General features: G+C 36.1%; 1 protein-coding gene across 4 annotated transcripts in view; it reads left to right on the forward strand.

Annotated features, from left to right (window-relative positions):
* The window catches only part of APAF1 (apoptotic peptidase activating factor 1), a 28,079-nt gene that overhangs the window by 988 nt on the left and 2,058 nt on the right, over positions 1–25,033 (forward strand). Inside the window, exons 2-26 of one of the 4 annotated variants that reach the window (XM_021405954.1) lie at positions 14–155; positions 459–648; positions 2,914–3,111; positions 4,080–4,263; positions 5,757–5,869; positions 6,247–6,378; positions 6,767–7,005; positions 7,651–7,818; positions 8,443–8,574; positions 9,159–9,272; positions 9,821–9,999; positions 10,714–10,840; positions 12,884–13,009; positions 13,848–13,979; positions 15,707–15,832; positions 16,780–16,941; positions 17,211–17,339; positions 18,116–18,241; positions 19,065–19,184; positions 20,077–20,202; positions 20,526–20,651; positions 22,988–23,107; positions 23,422–23,547; positions 24,210–24,335; positions 24,758–24,904. In XM_021405954.1, the coding sequence (XP_021261629.1) occupies positions 18–155; positions 459–648; positions 2,914–3,111; positions 4,080–4,263; positions 5,757–5,869; positions 6,247–6,378; positions 6,767–7,005; positions 7,651–7,818; positions 8,443–8,574; positions 9,159–9,272; positions 9,821–9,999; positions 10,714–10,840; positions 12,884–13,009; positions 13,848–13,979; positions 15,707–15,832; positions 16,780–16,941; positions 17,211–17,339; positions 18,116–18,241; positions 19,065–19,184; positions 20,077–20,202; positions 20,526–20,651; positions 22,988–23,107; positions 23,422–23,547; positions 24,210–24,335; positions 24,758–24,904 (3,606 nt within the window). In that variant the 5' untranslated portion in view covers positions 14–17. Of the gene's footprint in view, positions 1–10; positions 156–458; positions 649–2,913; positions 3,112–4,079; positions 4,264–5,756; positions 5,870–6,246; positions 6,379–6,766; positions 7,006–7,650; positions 7,819–8,442; positions 8,575–9,158; positions 9,284–9,820; positions 10,000–10,713; positions 10,841–11,411; positions 11,504–12,883; positions 13,010–13,847; positions 13,980–15,706; positions 15,833–16,779; positions 16,942–17,210; positions 17,340–18,115; positions 18,242–19,064; positions 19,185–20,076; positions 20,203–20,525; positions 20,652–22,987; positions 23,108–23,421; positions 23,548–24,209; positions 24,336–24,757; positions 24,905–25,033 lie in introns of those variants that run through there. The other 3 variants (XM_021405866.1, XM_021406031.1, XM_021406124.1) reach the window with 3 other exon arrangements.

Here is a 25,033-nt window from a genome sequence, read left to right on the forward strand (position 1 = left end):
CCCGACCCAGAAGAAATATGGATGGGAAGAGTAGAATGTGTTTAATTATGAATCGTCAGGCACTGGAGAAAGACATCAAAACCTCTTACATTATGGATTGTATGGTTGCTGACCAAGTCCTGACACTGCAGGAGGAAGAGAAAGTGAAACAGCAGGTAGAGTCATCTCTGCTTTTTTTTGTTTTTAGTCTTTCCAGGCTTCTCGTCTGTTTTGTGATCTTTTCTGAAAAGAATTATTTCGGTCAACCATTACTAGATTACAAAGGCTTAACCATGTGCTTAGCATGCTGTTATTATTGCAGTTCATAAGGTTGAGTTGAAGTCTTGCTCAAATTGAACCTATATCTGTAGCAATAAACGTGGTCAATAACTTGCAGAGTAATAGATTAGGTGTTTTATAAAGGTGATTGGATGGTTTCTCTTACCTTTGTGTAACACCTGTTTTAATGTTTGTTCTAGAATACACAGAAGGAGCGAGCAGCTATGTTAATAAACACTCTTCTTACCAAAGACAATAACGCGTATAGATCTTTTTATAATGCACTGCTTCATGAAGGATACCGAGATCTTGCTGCACTTCTTCAGGATGGCATCCCTGCCTTCTCCTCCAGGAATGGAAAGAGTGCTATGGATGAGATGACTTCGTACGGTCAGTGCAACTGCAGCAATCCCAATGTCTGAAAGGAAAGAGAAGCTGTGTTTTTATTCATTGCTAAGTGACTATCTGTATTACCTGTTACCTTCCAAAAAGGAAGTAAACACTGCGTGTGTTCACTTGTTTTGGTAGCACAGTAGTCAGTATTTCTGTATTTCATGTGATATGAGAGGATGGTTATGACTTTCGTAGGTCATCTTGGAAATGTTCATTAATTAGTAAAGTGTATTTTAAAAGACTGGAAACCTGGAACTCTTGGATTTCTCTAAATCATAACACTTTTTTGTTGTAAATGAAAGAAAGACTCTTAGATTTATGTAGGTTGCTCCAAAAATAACGTCTGGAAACTACAATAGCTTCAAAGAGCCCAATGATACTATTTGATAGATCAAGTACTCAACTACAAAACGCTATTTTACAGGACAGTCGTCACTGTTAGCTATGCATTTTTGCCAGTGATGGATAAAAGCCTGCATGCCATACTCCTCACAATCTGTACCAGCAGTTGCTACTGCTGAAACACACCACCCGCTGCCTCACTGTATTCACATCCACTGTTCGGTCTCCATCAATGTTCACCAAGCATCAATGAATGTCAGTGGCTGCCATCTTTTTCCGCGTGCAGTTCTACGCCTTTGCTTCATATGCGCTTCTAAATCAGATGTTGTTTTGTCAGGCTCCCCCTCTGCTGTCATCTGTTGCTCAGCAACAAAATGTAATGGAATATTTCTGGGAGAATTCAGCCTCTACTGCCATACCACCAGTGCCTGCCTCTGATGTTGTGGGCCTACGTAATAAAATAGGAGACATTACTTTTGGAGCAGCCCTCGTATATAATAAAGAAAGTGAATTTAACATAAAAAATTGCAGCCTCCAAAATTCAAACATTTCTCATGCAGAGTAGTCTATAGCTCTCAGCACTGCATGCCATCTATTAATCTAGTTAATTTGTTGCTTATTCCTCTCCACCAGATCTTTTGGTTACCTTAAGTAAGATCTTAAACTTTACAGAAGTTGTCTTCCTTGATTTATATGAAATAAATTGGTAGTTTTTAATGGGATGAGCTGTCTTACTGCATTTGACTGAATGACAGCTGAATCTTACAGTATGTTTTTAGCACTGTCCATTATGAGACTCAGAATCATTAAGGTTGGAAAAGACCACTAGTCCATCCATCAGCCCAGCCCTCACCTGCCCTATAATCTTTCCCTCAGTGCCATATCCACATGGTTCTGGAAGACGTCCAGGGATGGTGACACCACTGTCTCCCTGAGCAGCCTGTGCCAGTGCAGGACCACTCTTTCAGAGAATAAATTTTTTTCCTAATATTCAACCTGAACCTCCCATGGCGGAACCTGAGGCCATTACCTCTCATCCTATTGCTGCTACCTAAGAGTGAAGAGGCTGACGGTCACCTCACCACAACCTCCTTTCAGGTTGTTGTAGAGAGTAATAAGGTCTCCCTTGAGCCTCCTCTTCTCCAGACCAAACAATCCCAGCTCCCTGAGCCGCTCCCCCTAAGACTTGTGCTCCAGACTCTTCACGGCTTCATTGCCCTTCTCTGGACATGCTGCAGGGCCTCCATGTCTTCCTTGTAGTGAGGAGCCCAAAACTGAACACAGTACTCAGGGTGTGGTCTCATAGAGACATATTATTTAGAATACCTGAGTAAGGTTTCCCAAAGCTTATCAATATAAAATGGCACAAGAACCAGCAGTCTGCTGCGTGACCTGCAGTGCAGAGAGCAGGTGTGCGTTTAGTTTCCTACTGTGTTTCAGGTGCCCTATTGCAGGTCCAGCAGTCTTAGCTTAAAAGAAGAGAATTCTGGCTTGGGCAGTAATGCTGTGCTGTTAACCACAAAGTGAAAGCTTTACACTGCATGCTTCCTTTTCAGGTGCATCCTTGGGGCAGTAACTTTCTCTAGCGGAGAAAGTAGCTCAATGGTTGGGAATAGTAACGTTGAGCTACTGTGTTTGTTTGCCATGATTTCTATTGATGCTGTCAGTTATCTTTTCTGTTCTTGGAACTGATGTAACTAGGTCCAGCTTGCAGAAAATGGTTACTAACTGGGACACTACTGTAGGTGGGAAGCTGATACCTGCTAATTATGGCATGGTTAGTCCAGTAGTTCTTAGAGCATGTGTATATGAAACAAGCTGGGGGAAGGATTCTTGGGGGCGAATTGTTAGTTTTGTTTTGAAAAGGCATAATGTTTAGAAATCACTTCTTATTTTCACGTTTCTTGTTTTTAACTTCAGTGAAGACAACTCTCTGCGAAGGAGGCGTGCCACAGAGACCAGTTGTGTTTGTCACTCGGCCAAAGCTGGTGGATGCTATTAAAGAGAAACTGTGCAGCTTAGGAAGTGATCCAGGCTGGGTCACAGTTTATGGAATGGCAGGTTGTGGAAAGACGGTTTTAACAGCGGAAGCTTTAAGGGATCACCAGCTCTTGGAAGGTACTTTTATAAAAACATCAATATTCTAATAAAAATTACTAGAATTATCTTATGTCATCTTGAAATTAATTTTGTATTTAGCTTGATAAATTCCTTAGGTGCTTTTGAAATATTGCTTGCGAGTTGCAGCTTTCAGAGCCATTTAGTGCTGTGGGTCCACTACGTATTTTACTAATTTATGGAAAATGGTTCTGAACAGCTTTTTACCTTGGATCCTGCTTTGATTTATGAGAGTAGATACATCCTTACATAACTTGGATTTGTTATTTCTGTCAGTACAAACTATAAAATAATCGTTTTTAGTCTTTATTCTTTTTGGGCACTGCTCGTCAAGTCTTCAGACTTTTACCTATGCTGCTTAAGTTTAAAAAATCTTGCTCAGACTATAGTGTAGACTTTTATAATGTCAGACATTTGTGGTGTGGTTATACTACTATCATTTTAGCTCTGAATAGATCATGAATGAAATCATTTACTGATGTTTTTCTGTATAGGACATTTGGAGCAGAAAGTGAGACTGAGATATTAGAAAACATGATGGAGATTTAGAGAATATGGCATCTTCTGCTGCAGCTGACTCTTGTAGATGCCTTCTTGCTAACTGTTTTGTGATAATTTCATATCCCAAGCCCTGAACTCCTGCAAATTGAAAAAGTGAATGCTGAGTCAGAGAAGAAGGAAAGGGCTTGTCAAGGGTTGGGAAGGAGGACAAGTAGAGAGGAGGGACAACGTCAGTGGCAGTGTGAGTTTGCTGTGGAAACTTGCTTTACAGAGCCTGTTCCTTTACAAATGAAAGGCAGTAAACTTGTCAATTCATCCTCCTGTGCTACGGTAGAGTTTTAAGGTTGGTTTGCAGTAGACTTTACAGTTCATATTTTAATTTAAATTGAATTATTGATTGCTATTCTAAGCTGCTATAAGGACTTCCAATTTTAAATGTAAAATGTGATTAACGTTGTTCCTGTCAGGTTATTTTCCAGGAGGAGTTCACTGGATCTCCGTTGGAAAACAGGACAAAGCAGGGCTCCTCATAAAACTACAGAATCTCTGTAGTAGATTAGAACATGACTCTACTCTTTCGCAGAGACCGCCACTTAACATCGAGGAGGCCAAAGATCGTCTTCGTTTGCTGATGCTGCGCAAATACCCTAGGTGATGTCGGTAAAATGCAATGCTATTCTTTTACTCTGCAGAGTTTTATCAGTTACTATAGTCTAATCATCTAAAATGTCTGTTATGATCACATGTTTCTGTTTCTTAACAACAACAAAAAAAAAAAGCAGAAGAGAACATTCTAACTCTTCCACTTTTTGATTTCCCTTTTTCTGTTTTAATGTAGATAATTTAGAAGTGGTAGTCATGTTAAAGCTAGCAGAATATTGATGCTTGCTTAGAGATTACTGTTAATATTTTCAAAATTGCTTGCTTACGGTAAAAGAGAAAAGAGAGAGAAGTGTAAAACGCTGAAATGTAAATGGATGGTTAAATCAGGTCTGTAATATGTGCAGTAAATCTTTTTCCCTAAGTAGATGTTTTTGTAATGGAGTAATGTAAAGAATGCATTGTAGGCTTGTTCTGGATATGAATATATTTGTCAGACTATTAATGCTTTTACTAAAAATAACATATATATATGTATATATATGATAACCAGCTGTGTAAGAGTGCACATGTGCACTTTCACATGAAAAATTATTAGTCATTGAAAACTGACAGTTGAGAACGAATAGTTGGAAATAAGTACTAACCTAACTTCTGGTGTTCTTACTGTGTATTTAAAATGTTTCATGAGTGTGTGAGAATCATACAGCAGTAGAAGGCTATACATCGTTGGAGAACAGTTAATGTCTTTTTAAAGTGTTTGCTCTGGAGTTACCAAAGTGAAAACGAGTTTTCATGGTACGATCGATTATGGCCAAGAAGGCAGTTGCTTTCAAACTTCAGGGAAATTGACTTGCTTTGATCAAGCAAAGTCTTGGCCACTGCACAGCTTTTTTTCATGTTTGAACAGTAGCTTTTGTTATTTGTTGGGGATTTCATTACTCCCTGGGAAAATCTGTACTAAAGTAAACACATGAGTGAGATATCTCAGTAATAATACTCCAATGTTATGATCTTTACAGATGACATAGGCATTTTTGTAAGAGAAAAAAAGTCTTTCTTACATAGAAAATATTTTAAAAATATTGCCAGGCCCATGGGAAACTGACAGATAAAGATGAGATATCCAAGCAGGTGCCTCCAGCGGAGAAAAGAGATATACAGAATGATTGAAAGGGAACATACTCTTTACTTTTGCTAACTCACCGGATTACTTACATGACCTGGGAAGAGGCTACAGCCTGTGCTGCATCCTGCCCAGTTAGAGATGGCAGAATGCTGTAAGAACAAATTGAATGTGTTGCATTAGGTTAATGCAGTTCAAGTATGAACCAAACTTCACTAGTTTGTTATTGGAGATACTTGCATTCAGCTTTCTGACACAGTGTTTAATGTCCTCTTAAGATGTTTCTCGTATTAGTGGAAGAAAATTAAAAAGTTGTACTTAAGTAATTCTGAAAATGTTCTTTCATTATTAAGATGAAATACTTGATCTTATTACTAGTAGTTTATCTGAAATATGAAATATTGTTTTCTTGTACTAGGTCTCTTTTGGTCCTGGATGATATTTGGGATTCCTGGGTATTAAAAGCATTTGATAATCAATGTCAAGTTCTTATCACCAGCAGGGACAGGAGTGTGACAGATGCTGTGTCTGGTAAGGAGTGGTATTCTCTTCTGCATTACAAATTATGGATGTACTTGTATGCAAAGTGTTTTTGTGAAATTTTAAAAGAATCTCATAGAATCTGTGCCTGTCAAGTTATGCACAAATGACAAAGTTTTAGCATTCTGCTCTGTAAGACTATGCTTTTCCATGAAATACATGTTGTATGTTGTCCTGTGTACACATCTACATTGAGAATCACTGCACTCTTCAATAAATAATTGCCTGACGCTGGTGCGGTTAAACTGATTATTTCTGCATGTAAAGCAGTCTCTGAGCCGGATCCTTTGCTCCAGATTTTTCTCAAAAAATGCTCTCCATTTTCATAGCATTTTAAAAATTGCTTTCATTTTTTCCCCCATCTATAGGCAATAAATATGAGATTCATGTGGAAAGTGGACTAACACATGAGAAGGGACTGGAGGTTTTAGCCCTGTTTGTGAATATGAAAATATCAGAACTGCCAGAACAAGCTAACTGCATTATAAGGGAATGCAAAGGTATGACACTTGCCACTTTTTAAAGTACCGTTTACCACTCAGTATATTTTTTTCTTCTGGATTTTGGCTTGCAGAAAGAGGAGGGAACATTGATGATCAGAGGACTGGAGCACCTCTCCTAGGAAAAAAGGTTAAAGGAGCTGGGCTTGTTCAACCTGGAGAAGAGAAGGCTCTGGGGTGATCTCATTGCAGCCTTCTAGTGCTTTGAAGGGAGCTTATAAACAGGGTGGAGACTGACTTTTTACCTGGTCTGATAGAGACCGGACAACGGGGGCACCTCAGCAATGCAGTTAATTAAGAAAATTGCCTGATTTATTCAAGCACTAGACTAAACTATTGAACTGTGTTCCTTCAGACCCTCTAAGATTAATTTACTTTCTTCCTTCAGGTTCTCCTCTTGTGATATCCTTGATAGGTGCATTACTACGAGACTTCCCTAGTCGTTGGGAATACTATCTCAAACAGCTGCAGAATAAGCAGTTTAAAAGAATAAGAAAATCTTCATCTTATGACTATGAAGCCCTTGATGAAGCGATGTCCATAAGTGTAGAGCAACTGAGTAATGATTTGAAAGATTACTATAAAGACCTCTCCATCCTCCCAAAAGATGTTAAAGTACCTACTAAGGTAATAACAGCAACTCAGAAACTTCATAGTTTATTTTATTATTATTTTTTATGAATTAGACTCGATTCTTGTAGGTTGCTTCCAACTGAGGATATTCTATGATTTTTAGTGATAACTTTATCACTACAACAATAACTTTAAAGAAGTCATAAAATTTGAAATTATTTTATATAGCTGACGTTATATGCAACTTAATAGTAATTGGTAGATTGGATCCATTATTATATCATACCTTTTATTGCCAGTAATGAAGCTAAAAAATTGTAACTGAATTAATATGTTCATAATGTTAATTTAATGTACACTTCATGTATAGCTCTTACATTAGGTTGTAATTGAACTCTCTGAAAGCTTAGAAACTGTTAGGAATTTTCTTTTATGAAAAATATGTGATCACCATGAATCAGTACAAATAGACAAATGAATGGGTAACTTGTATTATATATCTCATATATATCTCTTATCTCTCTGTCCATATATATATATGTAGTTTGATATTGAACTTACTGAGTTACTGAGCATACATATCTTTTGCAAATGGTAATGTTTTTACCATGTTTTTTTTTCAGTTAAATTTTAGTCTTTTATGATATTCCTACAGTTATGTTTTTTCCTTAGTTCTGATGATCTTTTCTGCTTTTTTAGGTGCTCTGTATTCTTTGGGACATGGAAACTGAAGAAGTTGAAGATATACTGCAGGAATTTGTTAACAAATCATTATTGTTCTGTGATCGTAATGGGAATTCATTTCATTATTATTTACACGATCTTCAACTTGACTTTCTTACAGAGAAGAATCGCAACCAGCTTCAGGTAGATTTCTGGCTAATCTGCTTACTTTTAACCTTGTTCTACAAAGCTGGACCTTCTTCAGAAAACGTTCCTTGGTTAAATAGTATCCAGAGTAGCTTCATATAATAGGCCCACAGTGCAGTTAAACTTAATGCCGGCTAAAAATATTTTCAACTCGAAAATGAGAAGTGGTTTAATGATAATTCCATGTGGAACTAAGAAATTAATAAAACCATAGAATGGCTTGGCTTGGAAGGGACCTTTAAGGGTCATCTAGATCTAGTCTTGATGGAGAGGGCAAAACAAGTAGATAGGAAGAAGAGGCCAGTTGCTTGCTTTATATCTATGTATGTGAAGGGTCATTTTTATTACTGGTTATGCATGTTCAATGTAAAGAGTGACCTGGTAGCTTTTCTCAGTCTAAGAAGGAAGATTAGCAACTTGCTTTTCTATCTTTAATATCCAGAGAGTTTCTGGAGAAAGTCTTCAACAAAAATTTAAATTACAGTTTTTGAAGATAAGTTGTTTAATTTGTTGTCATCTTACATTGAGGAATAATAATAACAACGATAAACCCTTAATATTAAAATCAATCCATACCTTTTTATAGTATTAACTGAAAGTGTGTTTTGATTTGCATTGCAGGAACTACATAAAAACATAGTAAATCAGTACAAGAAATATTACAAGCTGCATGTGCCTGTGCTATCTCAAGAGGACTGCATGTACTGGTATAACTTTCTAGCATATCACATGGCTGGTGCCAACATGCAGAAGGTGAGTTCTGACTGGGTTCATCTGCTTCTCTTCTTGACCCACTGCCCTTCCTTGGTAATACAGAGTCTTTCAAATGTTGTTTCTAAGCACCTTTTCTTCAATACTCCTATTTGCTGCTTCTGATTTTCTTCAAGTAACTATCTCATTTTAAAAGTAAATACAGCTGAAACAGATTTTTTGCTTTTACTGAAAATGAGCTCCTTTTAAGAAGAAGAACAGATCACTGTTAGAAGTGGTCTTTGCTAGATTGGACTAAAATAAACTTTTTCAGAGTTGCATCTTAAACCAGGTCTTCTATGCTTCAGAAATCATAATTTGCTTTATCCTCCCCTATCCATTCTTTGACTAATTCTCAAGGAACAATTCTTTGTGTTTAAATACTGAGGTTAGTGTTCTATACCTAGCATTTTCATACCCAATCAAGTAAAGGCAGGAAACAGGAAGTTGTCTAAGTTTTGAACAGGAATGAATTATACTGAGATATATTAAATACCTAGTGTGTTTTCCTGTGCTTTTTATTTTTCCCCTTAGGTAGATTCAGTTGTGGAACTCATGCTCTGAACTTTTATTTGTATTTCTTGTAGGAACTCCGTGATCTTATGTTTTCTCTAGACTGGATTAAAGCTAAAACAGAATTGGTAGGGCCTGCTCATCTTATTCATGAATATGTAGAGTATAGTTCAGTCCTGGATCAAAAGGTATGTAAAAGGTAAATGATCGTCTGTTCTAAATATTTTTTTCCATCTTTTATTGCATTTTATTTATGTATGCATGTGAGATACATAGGAAGCGTAAAAATGAAACATTAAGGCAGTCCCAAGTTTAACTTTACCTTGGAGGAGAGAAAAATGAAGAATTCAAAAACCATATTTTTAGTTAGCTTCATTATAGGTCCCAGCAATTAACTATGGAGCTCTATAATTAATGGTGGGTGCGGATGGTACTCCTTTTCTTGGGAGGTATAGAGTCTTGTTGGCCTTTTGGAATAGTTTTACTGATATTTCACACTGACTGCTCGTTGAGTAAATCAGTGCTTCCAATATCCTTATTAGAAAAGTAAGGATAATACACTTTTCTGAATAAAATAACAAAATATTTCAGTGTATGATTTGTACTTGCCAATAGAACTAAGTAGAAATAAATGCTTCTGTAAGGACATTGCATGTATAGAAAACTAGAAAGCAAAGGGTGCTTAGAAAACGTATCCACTTCACTAATTACCAAACATTATCTGCTCTGTACATAGGACAGCATAATACGTGAGAATTTTCAGGAATTTCTGTCTTTAAATGGGCACCTTCTTGGACGACAGCCTTTTCCTGACATTACTCAGCTGGGTCTTTGCCAACCAGAGACATCAGAGGTGTATCAACAAGCCAAGCTACGAGCTCAAAGAGAAACAGGAACATTTTACTTGGAATGGATGTAAGTAGCAGTAATCTGTTTGCTGATATGTTTATCCCTTGATTCAGCAATGTTGTCACATATACAACTAAATGCAGTAATGGGTAATATAAGAAGTACTGTGTTTTTCATGGGAAAAGAAAGAGAAATAATTTTCAGGAACTCATGAAAGAAAAACTGGGCGTGTAAAGCTACAAATCAGTAATAATGTCGTAGAAATAAAGGAATAATATTTCTCTACACGATGAACGTACATTTTAACTATCTATACAAACTTGAAAATAAGATAATTTGAAACTTCTCCAAATAATTTTTCAGAAAGGTGAGAATTGTAGGGCAAATATTATGTGTGTGATGCAAACTTGAAAGAGAGCATATAGGAGATGAAAAAGTTTCTGTAAGAAGTCTGTTTGGGCATGACTGATACCAGCTCAATAAGACATTATTGGGAAGAATGTCTTGCTGTACAGCGGCTGTGCACATGAGGTAGCATGTTGGTTTCTTATGCACATAGTGTCTTTCTCTAAGCTCTGAACTGTTGGAGGGCAACATAAATTCTGAGTGAATGTCCAATTGTTTTCCCTTATTTTGCGTGGAGGCTGACAGCTAATTTGATGTTTCTAAAGCTTGCTGCACAAGATGTATGAACAAGTGTTATCTTTTAAAAGAGGATTTTGAATGATAAAAAACGCTTGGAAATGATACTCGTCTCAAATGAGCTATCTTCTCCTGCAGAAATAAAAAATCCTTGAAAAACCTCTCCCGTCTGGTTGTTCGTCCACATAGAGATGCAGTTTACCACGCCTGCTTTTCTAGGGATAGACAAAGAATAGCATCATGTGGAGCTGATAAAACACTTCAGGTAAAATACCTACCTGTGCATGAGTGAAATGTAATGCTGTGTACTATTTTGATAATGTTTGTTAAGGGTGCTGTTGCTTTCCTTTTGCTGTGAAGATATTAGAGATCTAGAACATAATTGAGACAAGGGATTGAAAGGGATGTGTTACCTAAGCACTAATAAGTATTGTTTTCTAGTTCAATGACTAAACCATGATGTTACAGTTTGTACTGTAACCAGTGTAATGAATGAACATGAGATACCTCTTAATGATACAGAAAAGCTTATGGCTTAAGTAGTGCATCCCAGCATATTTCACATTCTTTTGCTAAAATGATATTTCCCATCTACAGAACTGAAACACAGTGAGACACATTAGTTAGAGCTTTACAGTTTCCGTGGGGTTTTAATGGATGTTGTACTACTTTGGTGCTAAGTTGGTAAATTTTCTCATGCAAAGTTAAGAAATCTGGGCAGAAAAATGAGCCCTGGAAGTTGAGGACAGTGGGTAGACTGGAAAAAGGTACAAAGTGGTTAGGAAGTGAATAAGGGGAGACAGAGAGGAAAGTGACTAATACAAATTTGCCAGCAGTCTGCCTGGAGGGGAGCCAGACAGCTCTCAAGAAAACTAGCAATCAGCCAGCCACTAACCTGGTAAAGTATCCATATTCCAGACAGCCAAAGGTAAGGGTAAACAACAACTTTTCTGCAAGCCTTTGGTGTTGTTTTGGATGCTTGCTAAGTTCAGTACTGAAAATATTAGTGGTCCTTAGTTGCTGTTCATTTGGCTATTTAATGTGGTGGTGTTTGTTTATTTTATTTGCTGGCTTCTACACTGTTATGGTCATGGCATCCACCCACTTAAGGAGGTGCTTGGTGGATGTGCTAGTTTTATGCTGTGCTGAAGTTACTGTGCTGGGCTTCTGTACTTCATGGCTTCGTTATTGGGACTACTGATTTCTTGTTTTTCTCTTTCTAGGAAAAATAAATACATAAATAAAATTGATTTTTTCCAGAAGCTAAACTAGAAGAAATAGTTTTTAATTTTAATAGGAAAATTAACAATGATTTTTCATTGTTTAATTTGAACTTGTCATGTTTTTTTCCGAACAGTGACATCAAAATAAAACCAAGGTTTTCAAATTTTAACACTAATTCTACTGTTTCAGTGGAATCAGAAATAATGATTGCTAAATTCAGAACGAATATTCTGCAGAATTTACTGTAGATGTAGATTTCCTTTAGCTTTGTTTCTGTTTTTTGAACAAATAGCAACCATTTCATTGCCACTGTTATTCCCATTTGATGAAAAAAGAGAGGAAAAAATGGGGATTTCACAACTGTAGCATCTTGAATGTTGCTGCAAGGAATAAACTGTGATTTGTTTGAACAGCTGAAGATGGTTTGCCCTTGAGACGGAAGGGATACGTTTCACCATTATTAAGATAAATCCCAGAATTTTAGGAAAGTGATCAATGTGCAGCACTTCCTCCCAGCCATCCTTTCCTTCCTTGTAACCAGCTCAAAAGAGACTTGTATTACCTTTATTTGTTTAGCCCCCCACCCCCCCAACAAGTTATCAATTGCTGCTAAAATTCTCACTTTCAGCAGAAGAATATTATATATATCAACCTGGAAGTTGTACTTCTAATAACAGTGCAGATATTGTTAATAGGATATTGTGTTATGAAGTTATTCTTAAAGTAGAATAAGGAAGTACGTGGATTTAGCCTTAAGGAGTACAAAAGTCTTATGTGGTAGAGGGCCTAGCTTTAGGCTTAAATGGTATACAAAGTCATTAATGAAACACATAATGCATACAGATTTTTTTTAAGTTAGTTTTCAGTATTTCTTTCCATAATAATTTCTATCACCTTTATAAAATCGTAGTTAAATGTTTTCGTATTACTTTCCTTGAAATTATAAATGCTTTCAAAATGCAAGGAGTTTTATGAAGAGCTTAGCTAAGAGAGCTCTTTGAGAGAAAGCAGTCTTTTATTTGTGTAGCATGTTTTGAAATTGTATGCCAGTTAGAATATTTCACTCCTCATTGTATTTCTTCAGGTGTTCAAAGCAGAAAGTGGAGAGAGATTGCTGGAGATAAGTGCTCATGATGATGAAATACTTTGTTGCACTTTTTCTGCAGATGATAAATACGTAGCAACTTGCTCAGCTGATAAAAAAGTGAAGGTAAGGAAGCCAAGAGTAGACTTTTGTTTTTGTTTTTGTTTTGCAACATCTTAATTCAGATTTCAGTTTTAACCAACTCAGGCAGAGCAGATTCTTAGGACTAAGGGTTTTTATTAACTGTCCTAAACCTTATGTGGATAATTCACTCCTTTAAAAATAAAAGATCTCATACTTGTTACATTAAGTTTCTTTTTCTTATATTAACATCTTGCACATGCAATTACAATTTATCTTACTTGTATTATCAATTGATTCTTTTTATGAAGAGTGTAATGCATGAATCCAGTCCTGTTCATAACATAAAATGAATGTACCCATAAATGTTTTTTTATATAGCTTTTTCTGTTATATATGATTTTTTAAAAATTTTTAATTCTTCAGAGCTGCAGCAAAACCTTGATGATATTCTAGTCTTTCTCAGATTTTAATTTGAACAATGATTCCCTCCATCCCATTGATATTTAAATAGTTCCAAATTAGCTGTGAAGACTTGTCTAATTAATAGTAAGCAAAAATTGAATTTTAACAAGTTGGTTTTATTTGGTTGCAGACACCTTGTTATACGAGCCTTTGGCTCTAGATAACATGTTCCAGTTCTTCTTTTGAAAAATGTGTATATCTACATCTCTGCTACTTTAGTGGAAACCATCTGAAATCACAGCTGTGTGTTAATAAATATACATGTTTTCCCTTTCTCTCCCATGCATTTTTGACGTGTTATTAAAAGCATTTTTTGGGCTTTATTTTGTATTCCAATGTGGCTTACAGATTTTATTTTTTTTTTATTGAGTACATTGAATATATTTAAAACTGGTTTTTGTCCTTCCATTCTGTCTAGATCTGGAATTCAAGAACAGGCAAGTGTTTGTACGTATATGAAGAACACACAGAGCAGGTCAATTGCTGCCAGTTCAATAACAGGAGGGGTCAGTATCTTTTAGCCACCTGCTCAGATGACACTTACATCAAAGTAAGTAAGTTGAAAAGGTTGTGATAAGCAGTATGGGAATAATTGAAACAGAATAATTATTGTTGTAGAAATATGCTTGAAACACTGTAAATTATAATAAGACTGGTAGGAGAGAGACAGAAGGAGATCAAGAGTACTGACAGGGCAGAACAGAAGGGATGTTTATACTTACGATGAAAAGTCAGCAAATTTCTTATTGGCTGGGCACAAAGGTGAAGAATTCTTGAGGATGGAATGGGAATGGGAGAGCTTGGTAGTGGAATACCTGATAAAAAAACAGTGAAGCAGGAAAACAAACAAAAACAAAAAAAAAACCCAGTCACAAACAACACAAAACTGGATGCCGAATGATGAAATGAATAAATAAATAACATAATGGAAGTGGAGCAGATGTATTTTCTTATGAAACTGACTGGGCATAATAAAGAAATAAAAGTGGAAGCCAACAAAATAACAGTAATCAAAGCAAGAGATTTGTCAGGTTAGCCATCTGACAGTATTCAGACTGGGAGGCAGTATGTGTACTTGGAGCTCAAACTATGTAACAGGAGGATGTGAGGAAAGGGGGGGGGAAATGGAAGAGCAAGGGAAGACCTGGGCTACGGGCAAGGCTGGAATTTCATGGCACAGTTGGGTAAATCAGATCGCTGAAGATGATGTCCCCCCTGCCCTCAGTGTATATTCCTGCTTTTATTGCAGTGCATGTACTCTGCTGTTCAGGGAGCCAACTCTAATGGGATTAATTTTCTCTTAGTTATTGCAGTGACTCCACTGTTCAATTCCAATGTGAGAAAATTGTTATGAATAGACAGTGAGGTGTGGGATTTTTGATGGGAGGGGAGAACTGCCTCTCTCAACTTTGAGATGCTTTAATTGTAGTGTGAAATCTCATCTGTAGAGTTCTGGCAAGAGCTTGTGGTTGTGTAAATCGGAATTAGAATAGACTAAAGGATAGATGTCCCAGGAAATGCATTTCTTGTCTGCACTTCGCACCATGGAACAAGTAGATTTAGAACAGACCTGTTTAAAATAACCCCTTTTATACTGTAAACGCAGTTGCGGTTTTAGACCGTTTGATGTTCTCGTGAGGAATGAAAGACAGAACTGAAGTGTGTCCAATAACAAGATAGACCAGTGAAAAAAAAATCAAAGAGGCCTGATTTTTTTTTTTTTTTTTTTTTTTGGAGACTGTACAGGTAACTGTTCCTGCTTCGAGCTGTTACCTGAGCAGCCAAGTGAAAAATTTGGAAACAGGCAGTATGCACTGTAGACCTAGAAAGTGCATGTGTCTGCACGTGGCCCCTAACACACAAAATGTTCTTTTAACTTTATTAGAAAGGATGCAGTAATGAGTTAAGAGATTTCATTTTAGTTTTTGTGTACAAGCTACATAATTCTGAACTTTGAGGTTGAAAGGAAGGAAAGAGGCTAGACAAAGTTTAATCCTCAGTCTGTAGAAACCTTTGGTAACTTTGTGCTATTTGAGGTCCTTGTCTTCGCTATACAGAAAGTGCTATATAGTCATGGGAATAGTTTTCGTGCAAGCTAGCATACGGAAGTAAATTGTGAGGGAACCTCAGGCATAGCATCAAGTCTATGAGCACATGGGTAAAACTAAGGAACATTTTTGAGAATTGTGTTGCCACTCTGTGCTTTTGTGATGAGCACGAACGATCTGTGAATAATTCATGAATTTAATGGCATTTATGTATTTATTTCTCATGCAGCTTTGGGATTTGAAGGATAAGTATTGTAGGAATACGATGTTTGGTCATGTAAACGCCGTCGGTCACTGTAGATTTTCACCAAATGATGACTATATTGCTAGCTGCTCAACGGATGGAACGGTGAAGGTACACATCTTATTTTTTAAATCAACTGCCTGTTTTGATGACTTTTGGGGGTATAAAATACAAAATACGTATAAGATAACTTTATATTTGCATGGGCAGCTTTCATGAATTAAACCCTGAAACAGCTGCGTATTGTTCCTATTTTTAATGCAAGACAAAAGTTTTGTCCAGTTCCAGAAAAAAAGAATTGAGTATATACAGTTTTGAATAAATCCTACCTAGTTTCATTTTGAATCTTTTACTTTTCACCATTTTTTTTTCAAATGTACATAGCTAAGAGAACTGGTGTGGAGGGTGTTTTGAAATTCATTTAAACAAAAATAATCATAAAAACAAAGCAACGACAAAAAACCTTTTAGAGTAGTTAAAAGGCCTGTCATCTGAAATTGAATCACCAATAGCCATAAACAGTAAAAGCAGTGTGTGTGCCATTTTTCATGCGTGCACTAGAAGAAAACTGAGGTAGTCATGTTTTTCCTTAGAATGCAAGCATTGTTTTTATTGCCTTTGACTGCAACAGAAGTACGCTATTTCAGAACTGCAATTCTTAAAACTCTGACACTTTTCTATGGAGCTGCTAAATCAGGAAAGAGGGGTTGTAGTATCTGTTGTCATTCAGAAGAAAAATTGTGGTAGAGGAAACAGAAATACTCAGTAGCTCTCTGGTCAATGCCTCAATGAAATAAGGGTACAAAGGAGATGTACCCAGTGTACCAGATTTCTTGTTGTGAGTGGACTTTATTATTTAATAGCATTGCAGAGCAATTGTTACTTTTGTCTTTATTCTGTTGTTAAGTAGAAGTTAAGACAGCCATCTGGGCTTGCTTGTTTGTTGTTTTCCTCACTTCCTTCCCTAGAAGAAACTGGGGAGTAGCTCTCCCCTGTTGTATTCTGTATACTCAACAATAAGTAGAGGTTTCATGTATTTCCTTTATTTTTTCTTGAAGCTTTGGGACGTGCGTTCAGCAAATGAACTGAAAACTATTGAGATAAAAGATTTCTTCAGGAATGCAGATGAGCAACAAGATGATGTGGAGGTTTTAGTAAAATGTTGCTCTTGGTCCGGAAGCAGTGATATAATTTTGGTGGTAGCCAAAAATAAGCTTTTGGTAAGTATCTCATGTTAATAATTCTCTAGAGGTAGTATATTACTATCTAGGTAGAATTTATGAATAATGATTAAATTTAAGCTACCTCGATGTTTCAGACTCAAAGTGCCCATTTTTAAGTGTGTGTTAAGTAAAAAGATGCAGTTGATAAGCATGATGAATGAGAGAAATACCTCCTAAATTAAAAAATGTATGCTGTTGAGTATATAAACCATGTCTGTAGTGAACTCATTCCAGCTGTGTGCTAAATATTGTAATTGTCTTCACAGCTTTTTGATGTTACAACAAGTAATCTGTTAACGCAAGTCATCGTAAGTCATCACAGTACAATCCAGTATTGTGACTTCTGTGCTGGGGATGAGTTAGTAGCAGTTGCTTTGTCTCATTGTTCTGTTGAGGTAAGTGATTTCTTTATGGCCACCATATACCAGGAAAGAGTAATATAAAGTGTTATGTTTGTCACAGTTTTGTGTATGGAGAGGTGAAACAAAGGTAGCACTTCTAATAGACTTTCAATGTGCTTTATTCTTTATAATTTTTCTTTACCTCTAAAATGTAAAATATGAATTGGGAAATAATGGTTCGAAACTAGAGATTCCTCTTAGAAAGCAGAACTCAGTTTTATATAAAAGCACTAGGCTGCTATATTTATGTAAAGTTATCATGTGATTATGTGATTGCTGTCATTCTCCGGAGTATATGCCTTCCCATCACTTAGCTCAAAACAGGCAAACAAAATACCTTCTCCTGTATGCTGCTGTAGGATGTGGCAGTTTGCGAAAGAGGAATACAACAGCTGAAATAACTTTGGGACTCTAGTGGCTAACTAAGCATGTACAAGTATTTGGGTTTTCTGTTTCTTTTTTTTTTTTTTTTCTTTTTTTGCAACCTACTTGGTCAGCTCAGCTTGTATTTTCATAATGAGTGAGTTGTTCTTTTGTAATTCCCCCACCATCTTTTAAAGTTATCATTGTCAAAGAGGCTTCTGTTTCCATGTCACTGACCATCAAATTGTGATCAACAGGCACAGTTCTTTTTACATGTTAGTTTTAGGGCGAGAAGTAAGAAAATGCTAGTAGAAATAGTAATTAAGTATACTTCATTTCAATTTCACACTGTTTTTCCTGAAAATACAATATAAATCCATGTGAGTTCTTTCATATTTTTGCTGCAGTTATGGAATATTAAATCCTTATCAAAAGTAGCAGATTGCAGGGGACACATGAGCTGGGTTCACTGTGTGGCGTTTTCCTCAGATGGATCTTTATTTCTGACATCTTCTGAGGACCAGACAGTACGGGTAAGATGACTTAAAAAAATAAAAAAACAACTGACACTGTGTATGTTTGTGCATATAGAACTAAATTATTTGTTAAAATTTTTGTTATTAAATTATATATTCATATATAATATAAAGTGTTCAGCATTATGGTTATATGTTTATATAATATAAAGGTAAATATTTATTATAAAGTTATTTCTATATACAGTAAAATGAGCTGCCTATTTTCTTTATTTACTGCATAGATAAATAATTTTTAAGTCCAGTGGCTGTTCAAGAGTAATTATAATTTAGATTTTATGTAAATTAAAAACTGGGAACTGTTTTGACGGTCCTTTTGTAAGCTAGCAGAGTAGATATGCCTTTCACTGCTAGATATTTGAATGTTAATATTTAGGACAGATTCTTATAGTTGTAATGGCTCACTAAAAACTATGAAAATAGACCTACAATGTACCAAAGTAACATCTCCTTCTCTCCAAGTTACCACTTACTTTCTTGAAATTTTTAAAGCAATTGAAGTATAGAAATCTATTCTTGGCATTTACTGTAATTGAATTTTAGCTCTTTGAAACAGAAAATTGTGGACTTTATGGCTCTGATACCAAATTCTTAGAAGTTCACTTGTCAAACTGGAAAAAAAAAATACTGTTTCATCAGTTGGAATTGCTGCAGCAATTGCACAGCTTTCTTTCCCTAGTAAATAAAAATAGCAGAAGGATAATTTTCACTGTTTTAAAATCAGTGTTGCTTGCAAGTTTGTAAAACTTTGGTTTAAAGGTACTCAGCGAGTTTTATATCTTGTCCTTTAAAACTAATGGAATACTCTGTTCTTCAACAGATTTGGGAAACAAACAAGGTGTGCAAGTCTTCTGATGCTGTCCTAAAAAGTGAACTAGATGTTGTGTTTCACAATGGTGAAGTTATGATTTTAGCAATTTACAATCAGAAGCATATACAAGTAAGCTGTATTTCTCAATGTATTAGTATCTTTGAATCTAGCTGCAAATCTCAGTAGGAAACAAAGCACTGAAAGAACTGCCTGTTCATGACTTTCAACAACTGTAGTAACAACTGAATCTGTAGCAAATGATTCTTAATGTATTGTAACGTTTTTAAGTATAGAAACTCTGCCTAGTAACAGATTTTTCACCTTTGTTCATGAAGAGAAATTGACTGAAAAGTCAAATTGTAGTTAAGCATGTGTACTGTAATTCAACAGTAAATCTACTGTCACATCTCTAAAAGTAGTTTCTCTTGTGACTGTGATGTTTTACCCCTAGTGATTTGTAATCTTCCAGAAATGGATTCCTAGTCACCTTTTGATGTGCTATGCGATCATTTTAAACGCATCACAGTGGTAGATGTTTTTAACTTAGAGATTTTTTGTAAATTATTGTATTCTAAAGATCTCATCAGAATTGGTGTGAGGACAGCACTGAGTTGAGATTGGTGCACCATATATGCTGTTATGCTTTTAAGTCATGCTTACACTCCATTTGGCATGAGTATCTGACTGGCAAGTAGATATGAGCTCAAAACTCACTATATGGCTATTGAAATTCAGGAATAACATGTTGACTTACTGTTTCTGTGATTGTGCAAACTTTTAAAAGCCTTCTGAGACTGAAATGTGGTTTTGTCTCCTGTTCAGAGTGTGTTCTACAGCAATAGTTACGCAGACCTTTAAAGCAACTGATTGATGAAAAATCATAAAACCATGACATTTCTGATCTAGATAAACAGAAGTTTGGAAACTGACAAACTATTCTCTTGCTGACCATAGCTCTTTATTGTATTTTATTTCAGTTTAAATTTTAAAATAGTATATTAATTAATTTCCTATCTTGCAGCTCATTAATGGAAATACAGACAGCATTATCATACAGACAGAACCTCAGGAATCCCTTATTTGCTGCTGTTGCTTAAGTGAAGATCTTAAATTTGCAGCATTTGGGCAGGAGAATGGAACAATAAAGGTATTAAATCCTAAACTTGATTTAAAAAATAATAGGAAAACTTTTTTTTTTTAAGAAATGCCATTTTAATGACTCTCTACAATAATATTCTTTAGTATAGTACTTTAAATTTTTTATGAAATGACAGTAGTTTAAAAGGTAATACTAACAATGCAGCTCTGCATTTCATTTTACCAAGGACTGATTTTTTTGTTGTGGCAGTCCGTTGACTGAGGATGATGTATTTAGAGTCTTTTTGTATTTAAAGAGAATTTGCATGTTCTTCTCTTCCTTTCCCTAAAATTTGTAAAATAAATACCGTGATTGCATTCTTCATTGTAAAGGTATTGCAGTTGTTGGATGGGAAAGTTCTGACATCCTGGGAGGCCTACAGGACATCTGTGCAGCATTGTCGATTTACCACTGATTGTCAGACTCTGGTTTCAAGTGCTCATGATGCAGTCATACAGGTTTGGAAGATATTTTAAAAGATTATATTGTACGTATTTGTAAAAATAAGTTAAAAACATCTTTTCTACTATACCTGACTTAAACTCAGTCAGTGACCATTGTATGTCTTGCATGTGGAACCATCTTTGTTCCATGCGTTTTGAATTGAGTTTATATTGCATTAGGGTAAGTTGGCACCCTTGATTCTATTACTGCTTTAATTTATGCTTTCCTGCTTATCTGATTTGCAAGTGTTGCAATATCAAGTTATTTATGTGTTGCAAAGAAACTGTAAATAAGAAGTTACTGTGTTTTTTCTCTGGATGACCTCAAATAGGATGCAGCAAGTTAGAGTGCCAGACAGAGGCAAGGAGCTGTAGAAACTGTAGCCTCTATTTATATGCTACAGAATAGTGAATATTATGCAGTTCTAGCTCTGTGGATGATAGAATCAACTCCTTTCAGAAGGATGGAAAGGAATACTAATTTTCTAACAATATAACTCAACAGTCCTGATTGCGTAAGTTTGGGGTGCAACTCAGCACTGGCCAGGTGTGGACTTATCTGTACCCTGTAAGGGAACAGAATTAGAAGACTTGTCTCTGAGTGGGCTGCTGTGTCTACCTAGTCCATCCAATGCAGTGCTGAACACAGATACTTAAAAGAAATTGGATGGCTGTACTAACATAGTCTCAAATTAATAAGCTTTGCTTCTCAGCGAGGTTGATTGACTTCAGAAAGGCATTATGGTGTGTCTAGAACTTTAGCTCATCAGGGAATGCACTTTTGAAGTGAACGTCCTGGTCATTTATACTTAGAGTACTTCAGTTTTCACTGCACAGCCGTTTCAGGCATGCAGACAGGATTCCTAAACGAGAACTCAAGCTTTGTGGTCATTCAGCCAATATGACCAAACCTGAGCTGTGTTGAAGTAAAACCCCTAAAACTCACGTGGATGCTGGTCCTCAGCCCTGTTTTGCTCAGCAAATCTATTCCAGCTTCTGTCTTCTACCTCCTTGCTAATGCACACATAGCCTCTGCTACATTCTGTTGTGGTGTTTGTTTTGCCCTAACTCTGTGCAAAACGTCAGAGTCTGAAGCTAGCCTGAGTATCTTCTCTATGGTCGGTTAAGAAGCAGTCCTCTCTAGGTCCTCTGTTTTTCTCTAGGTCCTCTGCTCCCCCTGGTGGGCAGTCACAGTTGTCATCTGCATGTCTCTTGTTACTGTTCTTCCTTTGATGTAGAAAACGTATTTGAAAACAAATTATAATTGCCATTTAAATTATATTGAAATCTAATAGATTCTGTAAGATGAAATGACATTTATTCAATTTTCAGTGAAGAGTTCAACTGAAAATAGTGTCATTTTGCTATGAAAACACAAACTGAAATGACACTTCATTAAAAATATGCTTAAAATATAAAATAAATTATAAATATATAAATACGTATATTACTTATATATAGATTATAAAAATAAAATAAATTTAAAAATACGAGGCATGCCAAATTTAATAGAATTGCAGAATATCCTGAGTTGGAAGGAACCACAAGAATCACTGAGTCCAACTCTGGGCTCCACGCAAGACCACCCAAAATTCAAACCCCGTGTCTGAGAGCTTTGTCCAAATCCTCCTTGAACAGCCTGGGGCCGTGACCACTGCCCTGGGGAGCCTGTGCCAGTGCCCACCTCCCTCTGGTGAAGAACCTTTTCCTAACCCCCAACCCGACCCTCCCCTGACACAGCTCCATGCCATTCCCTTGGGCCCTGTTGCTGTCACCGGAGAGCAGAGAACAGCGCTGCCCCTCCACTCCCCTCATGAGGAACTGTAGGCTCCTTTTCTCTAGGCTGAACAAACCAAATGACTTCAGTCGGTCCTCATATATCTTGCCCTGTAGACCCTTCACCGTGAGTGTTGCCCTCCTTTGGATGCTCTCTAGTAGTTTTATATGCTAACCTGCAGACAGTGCTTAAGGTGAGGCTGCACCAGCACAGAGCAGAGTGGGATAATCACATCCCTTGACTGGCTACTGGTGCAATACACCCCAGAGTATGGCTGACTTTTTTGGCTGCCAAGTGTTTAAGCACCAAATTCACTTAGAAAAATCAGATTCTGTGTATATTACAGGGAAACACTTTTCTTTCATGCTTCTCGATGGTTAATGCATTAAATTATTTCTGAGGTTGACTGTTAACTACTACAACGTGCACCTTCAGTATCTTCTAAACAGTTGCCAACTCCATAAAAACTTTTTATCATTCCTACAGGTTTAAAATTAAACAGTTAATTCATTGTTTTTCAGTTATGTTTGTCATATATATATGTATATTTAAAGTATTTCATCTTTATAACTAGGTATGGAATTGGCGGTTGAACGAGTGTGTGTTTCTGAGAGGGCATAAGGAAGCAATCAAAGACTTTGCATTTCTGGAAAATTCAAAACTTCTTTCCTGGTCGTTTGATGGAACAGTTAAGGTAAATAAAAGGCTGTGTATCATATAAAATACATTTTACTTTTTTTTTTTTAATTAAAAAACTATTTGGTAAGCCCTGTACATTGTATTGACACACACCTGGTTGAATTGATCGAGAAGTATAAGACTTGTAAGACAAAAATTTACATTTTATATTTCTAGTAATATTTATATTGTTATATTTTAGCAAAATGTTTGCCATATTAGCACCACGTAGACGAGCTTTATTTCCTTTGTTGATCTGTAAGATGCAGGTTTTAAAACATTTTTTTTAACTGTGTTACTCTGGAAAAACAGGCTACTTCTGTTCCGTAGGTTTGGAATATCACCACTGGCAAAACAGAAAAAGATTTTGCTTGCCATAGAGGTGCTGTTCTTTCTTGTGCAGTTTCACCTGATGGTAGTAGGTTTTCATCTACTTCTGCTGACAAAACTGCAAAGGTTGGTTACTTTGTGTACGAAAATAATCATCATACTGTGTTTGGCCAGAAACTATTGCTGTATTTTTCATTATGAGATAAGTAGTAATTATTTAAGTAATCCTGTTTTATTTCTAGTATTAGAATTCCCATATCTGTGGACATGCTTCTAATGCTGTTACAGACATCCAGAATTGATCTGGATATAACTTCAGGCTGTCCTGGTGACCTATATATGAGTAAAACGCACATTTAATGCACACGTCTGTGAAGAATGTTTTGTATGGCTCTCTCTATTGATTTATTAATAGCCTAATGGTCTAATTCAGAAACCTAAGTTAATAAAAAATCCTGAAACTTTCATGTGAAATGTTATCCATGTTGCTGGTATTATTTTTGTTCAGAAGCAAGGCTCTAAAAGTAGTGAACTGCTAAACATTCTGGGCCTGCAGAATAGTTCTGAATTGACCCATGAATTCTAGGGACAATTTTGTGGAAGTTCTTTCTAAATGAACGAGTTGCATTAAAGATACTATTATGTATTCTATACGTAAGTAAACATGCCTTTAAGCATATATATAAAAACTTATTTGTGTGTTTGAATACTAATGTTTTTTCAGAAAGAAGGGGTAAAGCCATAATTGTTTCTGAGCTTATTTTCGCTCTTCTATGTTTTCCATGTAGATATGGAGCTTTGAAAGTTCATCTGTTCTTCATGAGCTGAAAGGTCATGAAGCTTGCGTGCGGTGCTCTACTTTCTCTCCTAATAACAAATTACTGGCCACTGGAGATGACAAAGGAGATATAAGGGTACTGCTTTACCCTTGTTTATTTTATAATTCAATTGATAGTCAGTTCACATACTGAGGAGTTCTAATAGTTTGTGTTCTGCCTGTCTATTTAATTAGCATTGTAGTGAATTTCAGAGAGTTGAAAGTAGTAAAGATACCTTGCCACATTCATACAAGGTGACAGTAATTTGTAATCATATCGATCGATTTATTTTCCTGGGTTCCATAGATTTAAGAATGCTGCGGAACTATGATTCACACAATTTGCTGATAATTCTACTGTAAATTGCATGAGTGATTAAATCCTTTCTGTATAATACAGTTATTCTGTCACTTCCAATGAAATGATTATCTTAAAAGGCTTTTTTTCCTCTAGTATGGAAAAATATATTTCAGCTTTCCTCACATTTACTTATATACATAACCTTTTCTCTCTCTCAGATTTGGGACATTTTAACAGGTGAATTACTTCACTTCTGCTCCTCAGTTACTGTAGATGAAGGAGAACCAACACACGGTGGCTGGGTAACAGACCTCGCATTTTCTCCTGACAGTAAGATGCTTGTGTCATCTGAAGGCTATCTTAAGGTAAGCCTTGAAATAATAAAATAATCTAACATACCTAATGAAAAGGCAATATGCTGATAATTCTAAAGGAAAACCCAAACCACTTAAAAGAAACAAATCTGATATTTTTTACTTAAGACTGCTCCATCG

This window comes from Numida meleagris, chromosome 1 (genome assembly GCF_002078875.1).
Source record: "Numida meleagris isolate 19003 breed g44 Domestic line chromosome 1, NumMel1.0, whole genome shotgun sequence".
Classification (NCBI taxonomy): Eukaryota; Metazoa; Chordata; class Aves; order Galliformes; family Numididae; genus Numida; species Numida meleagris.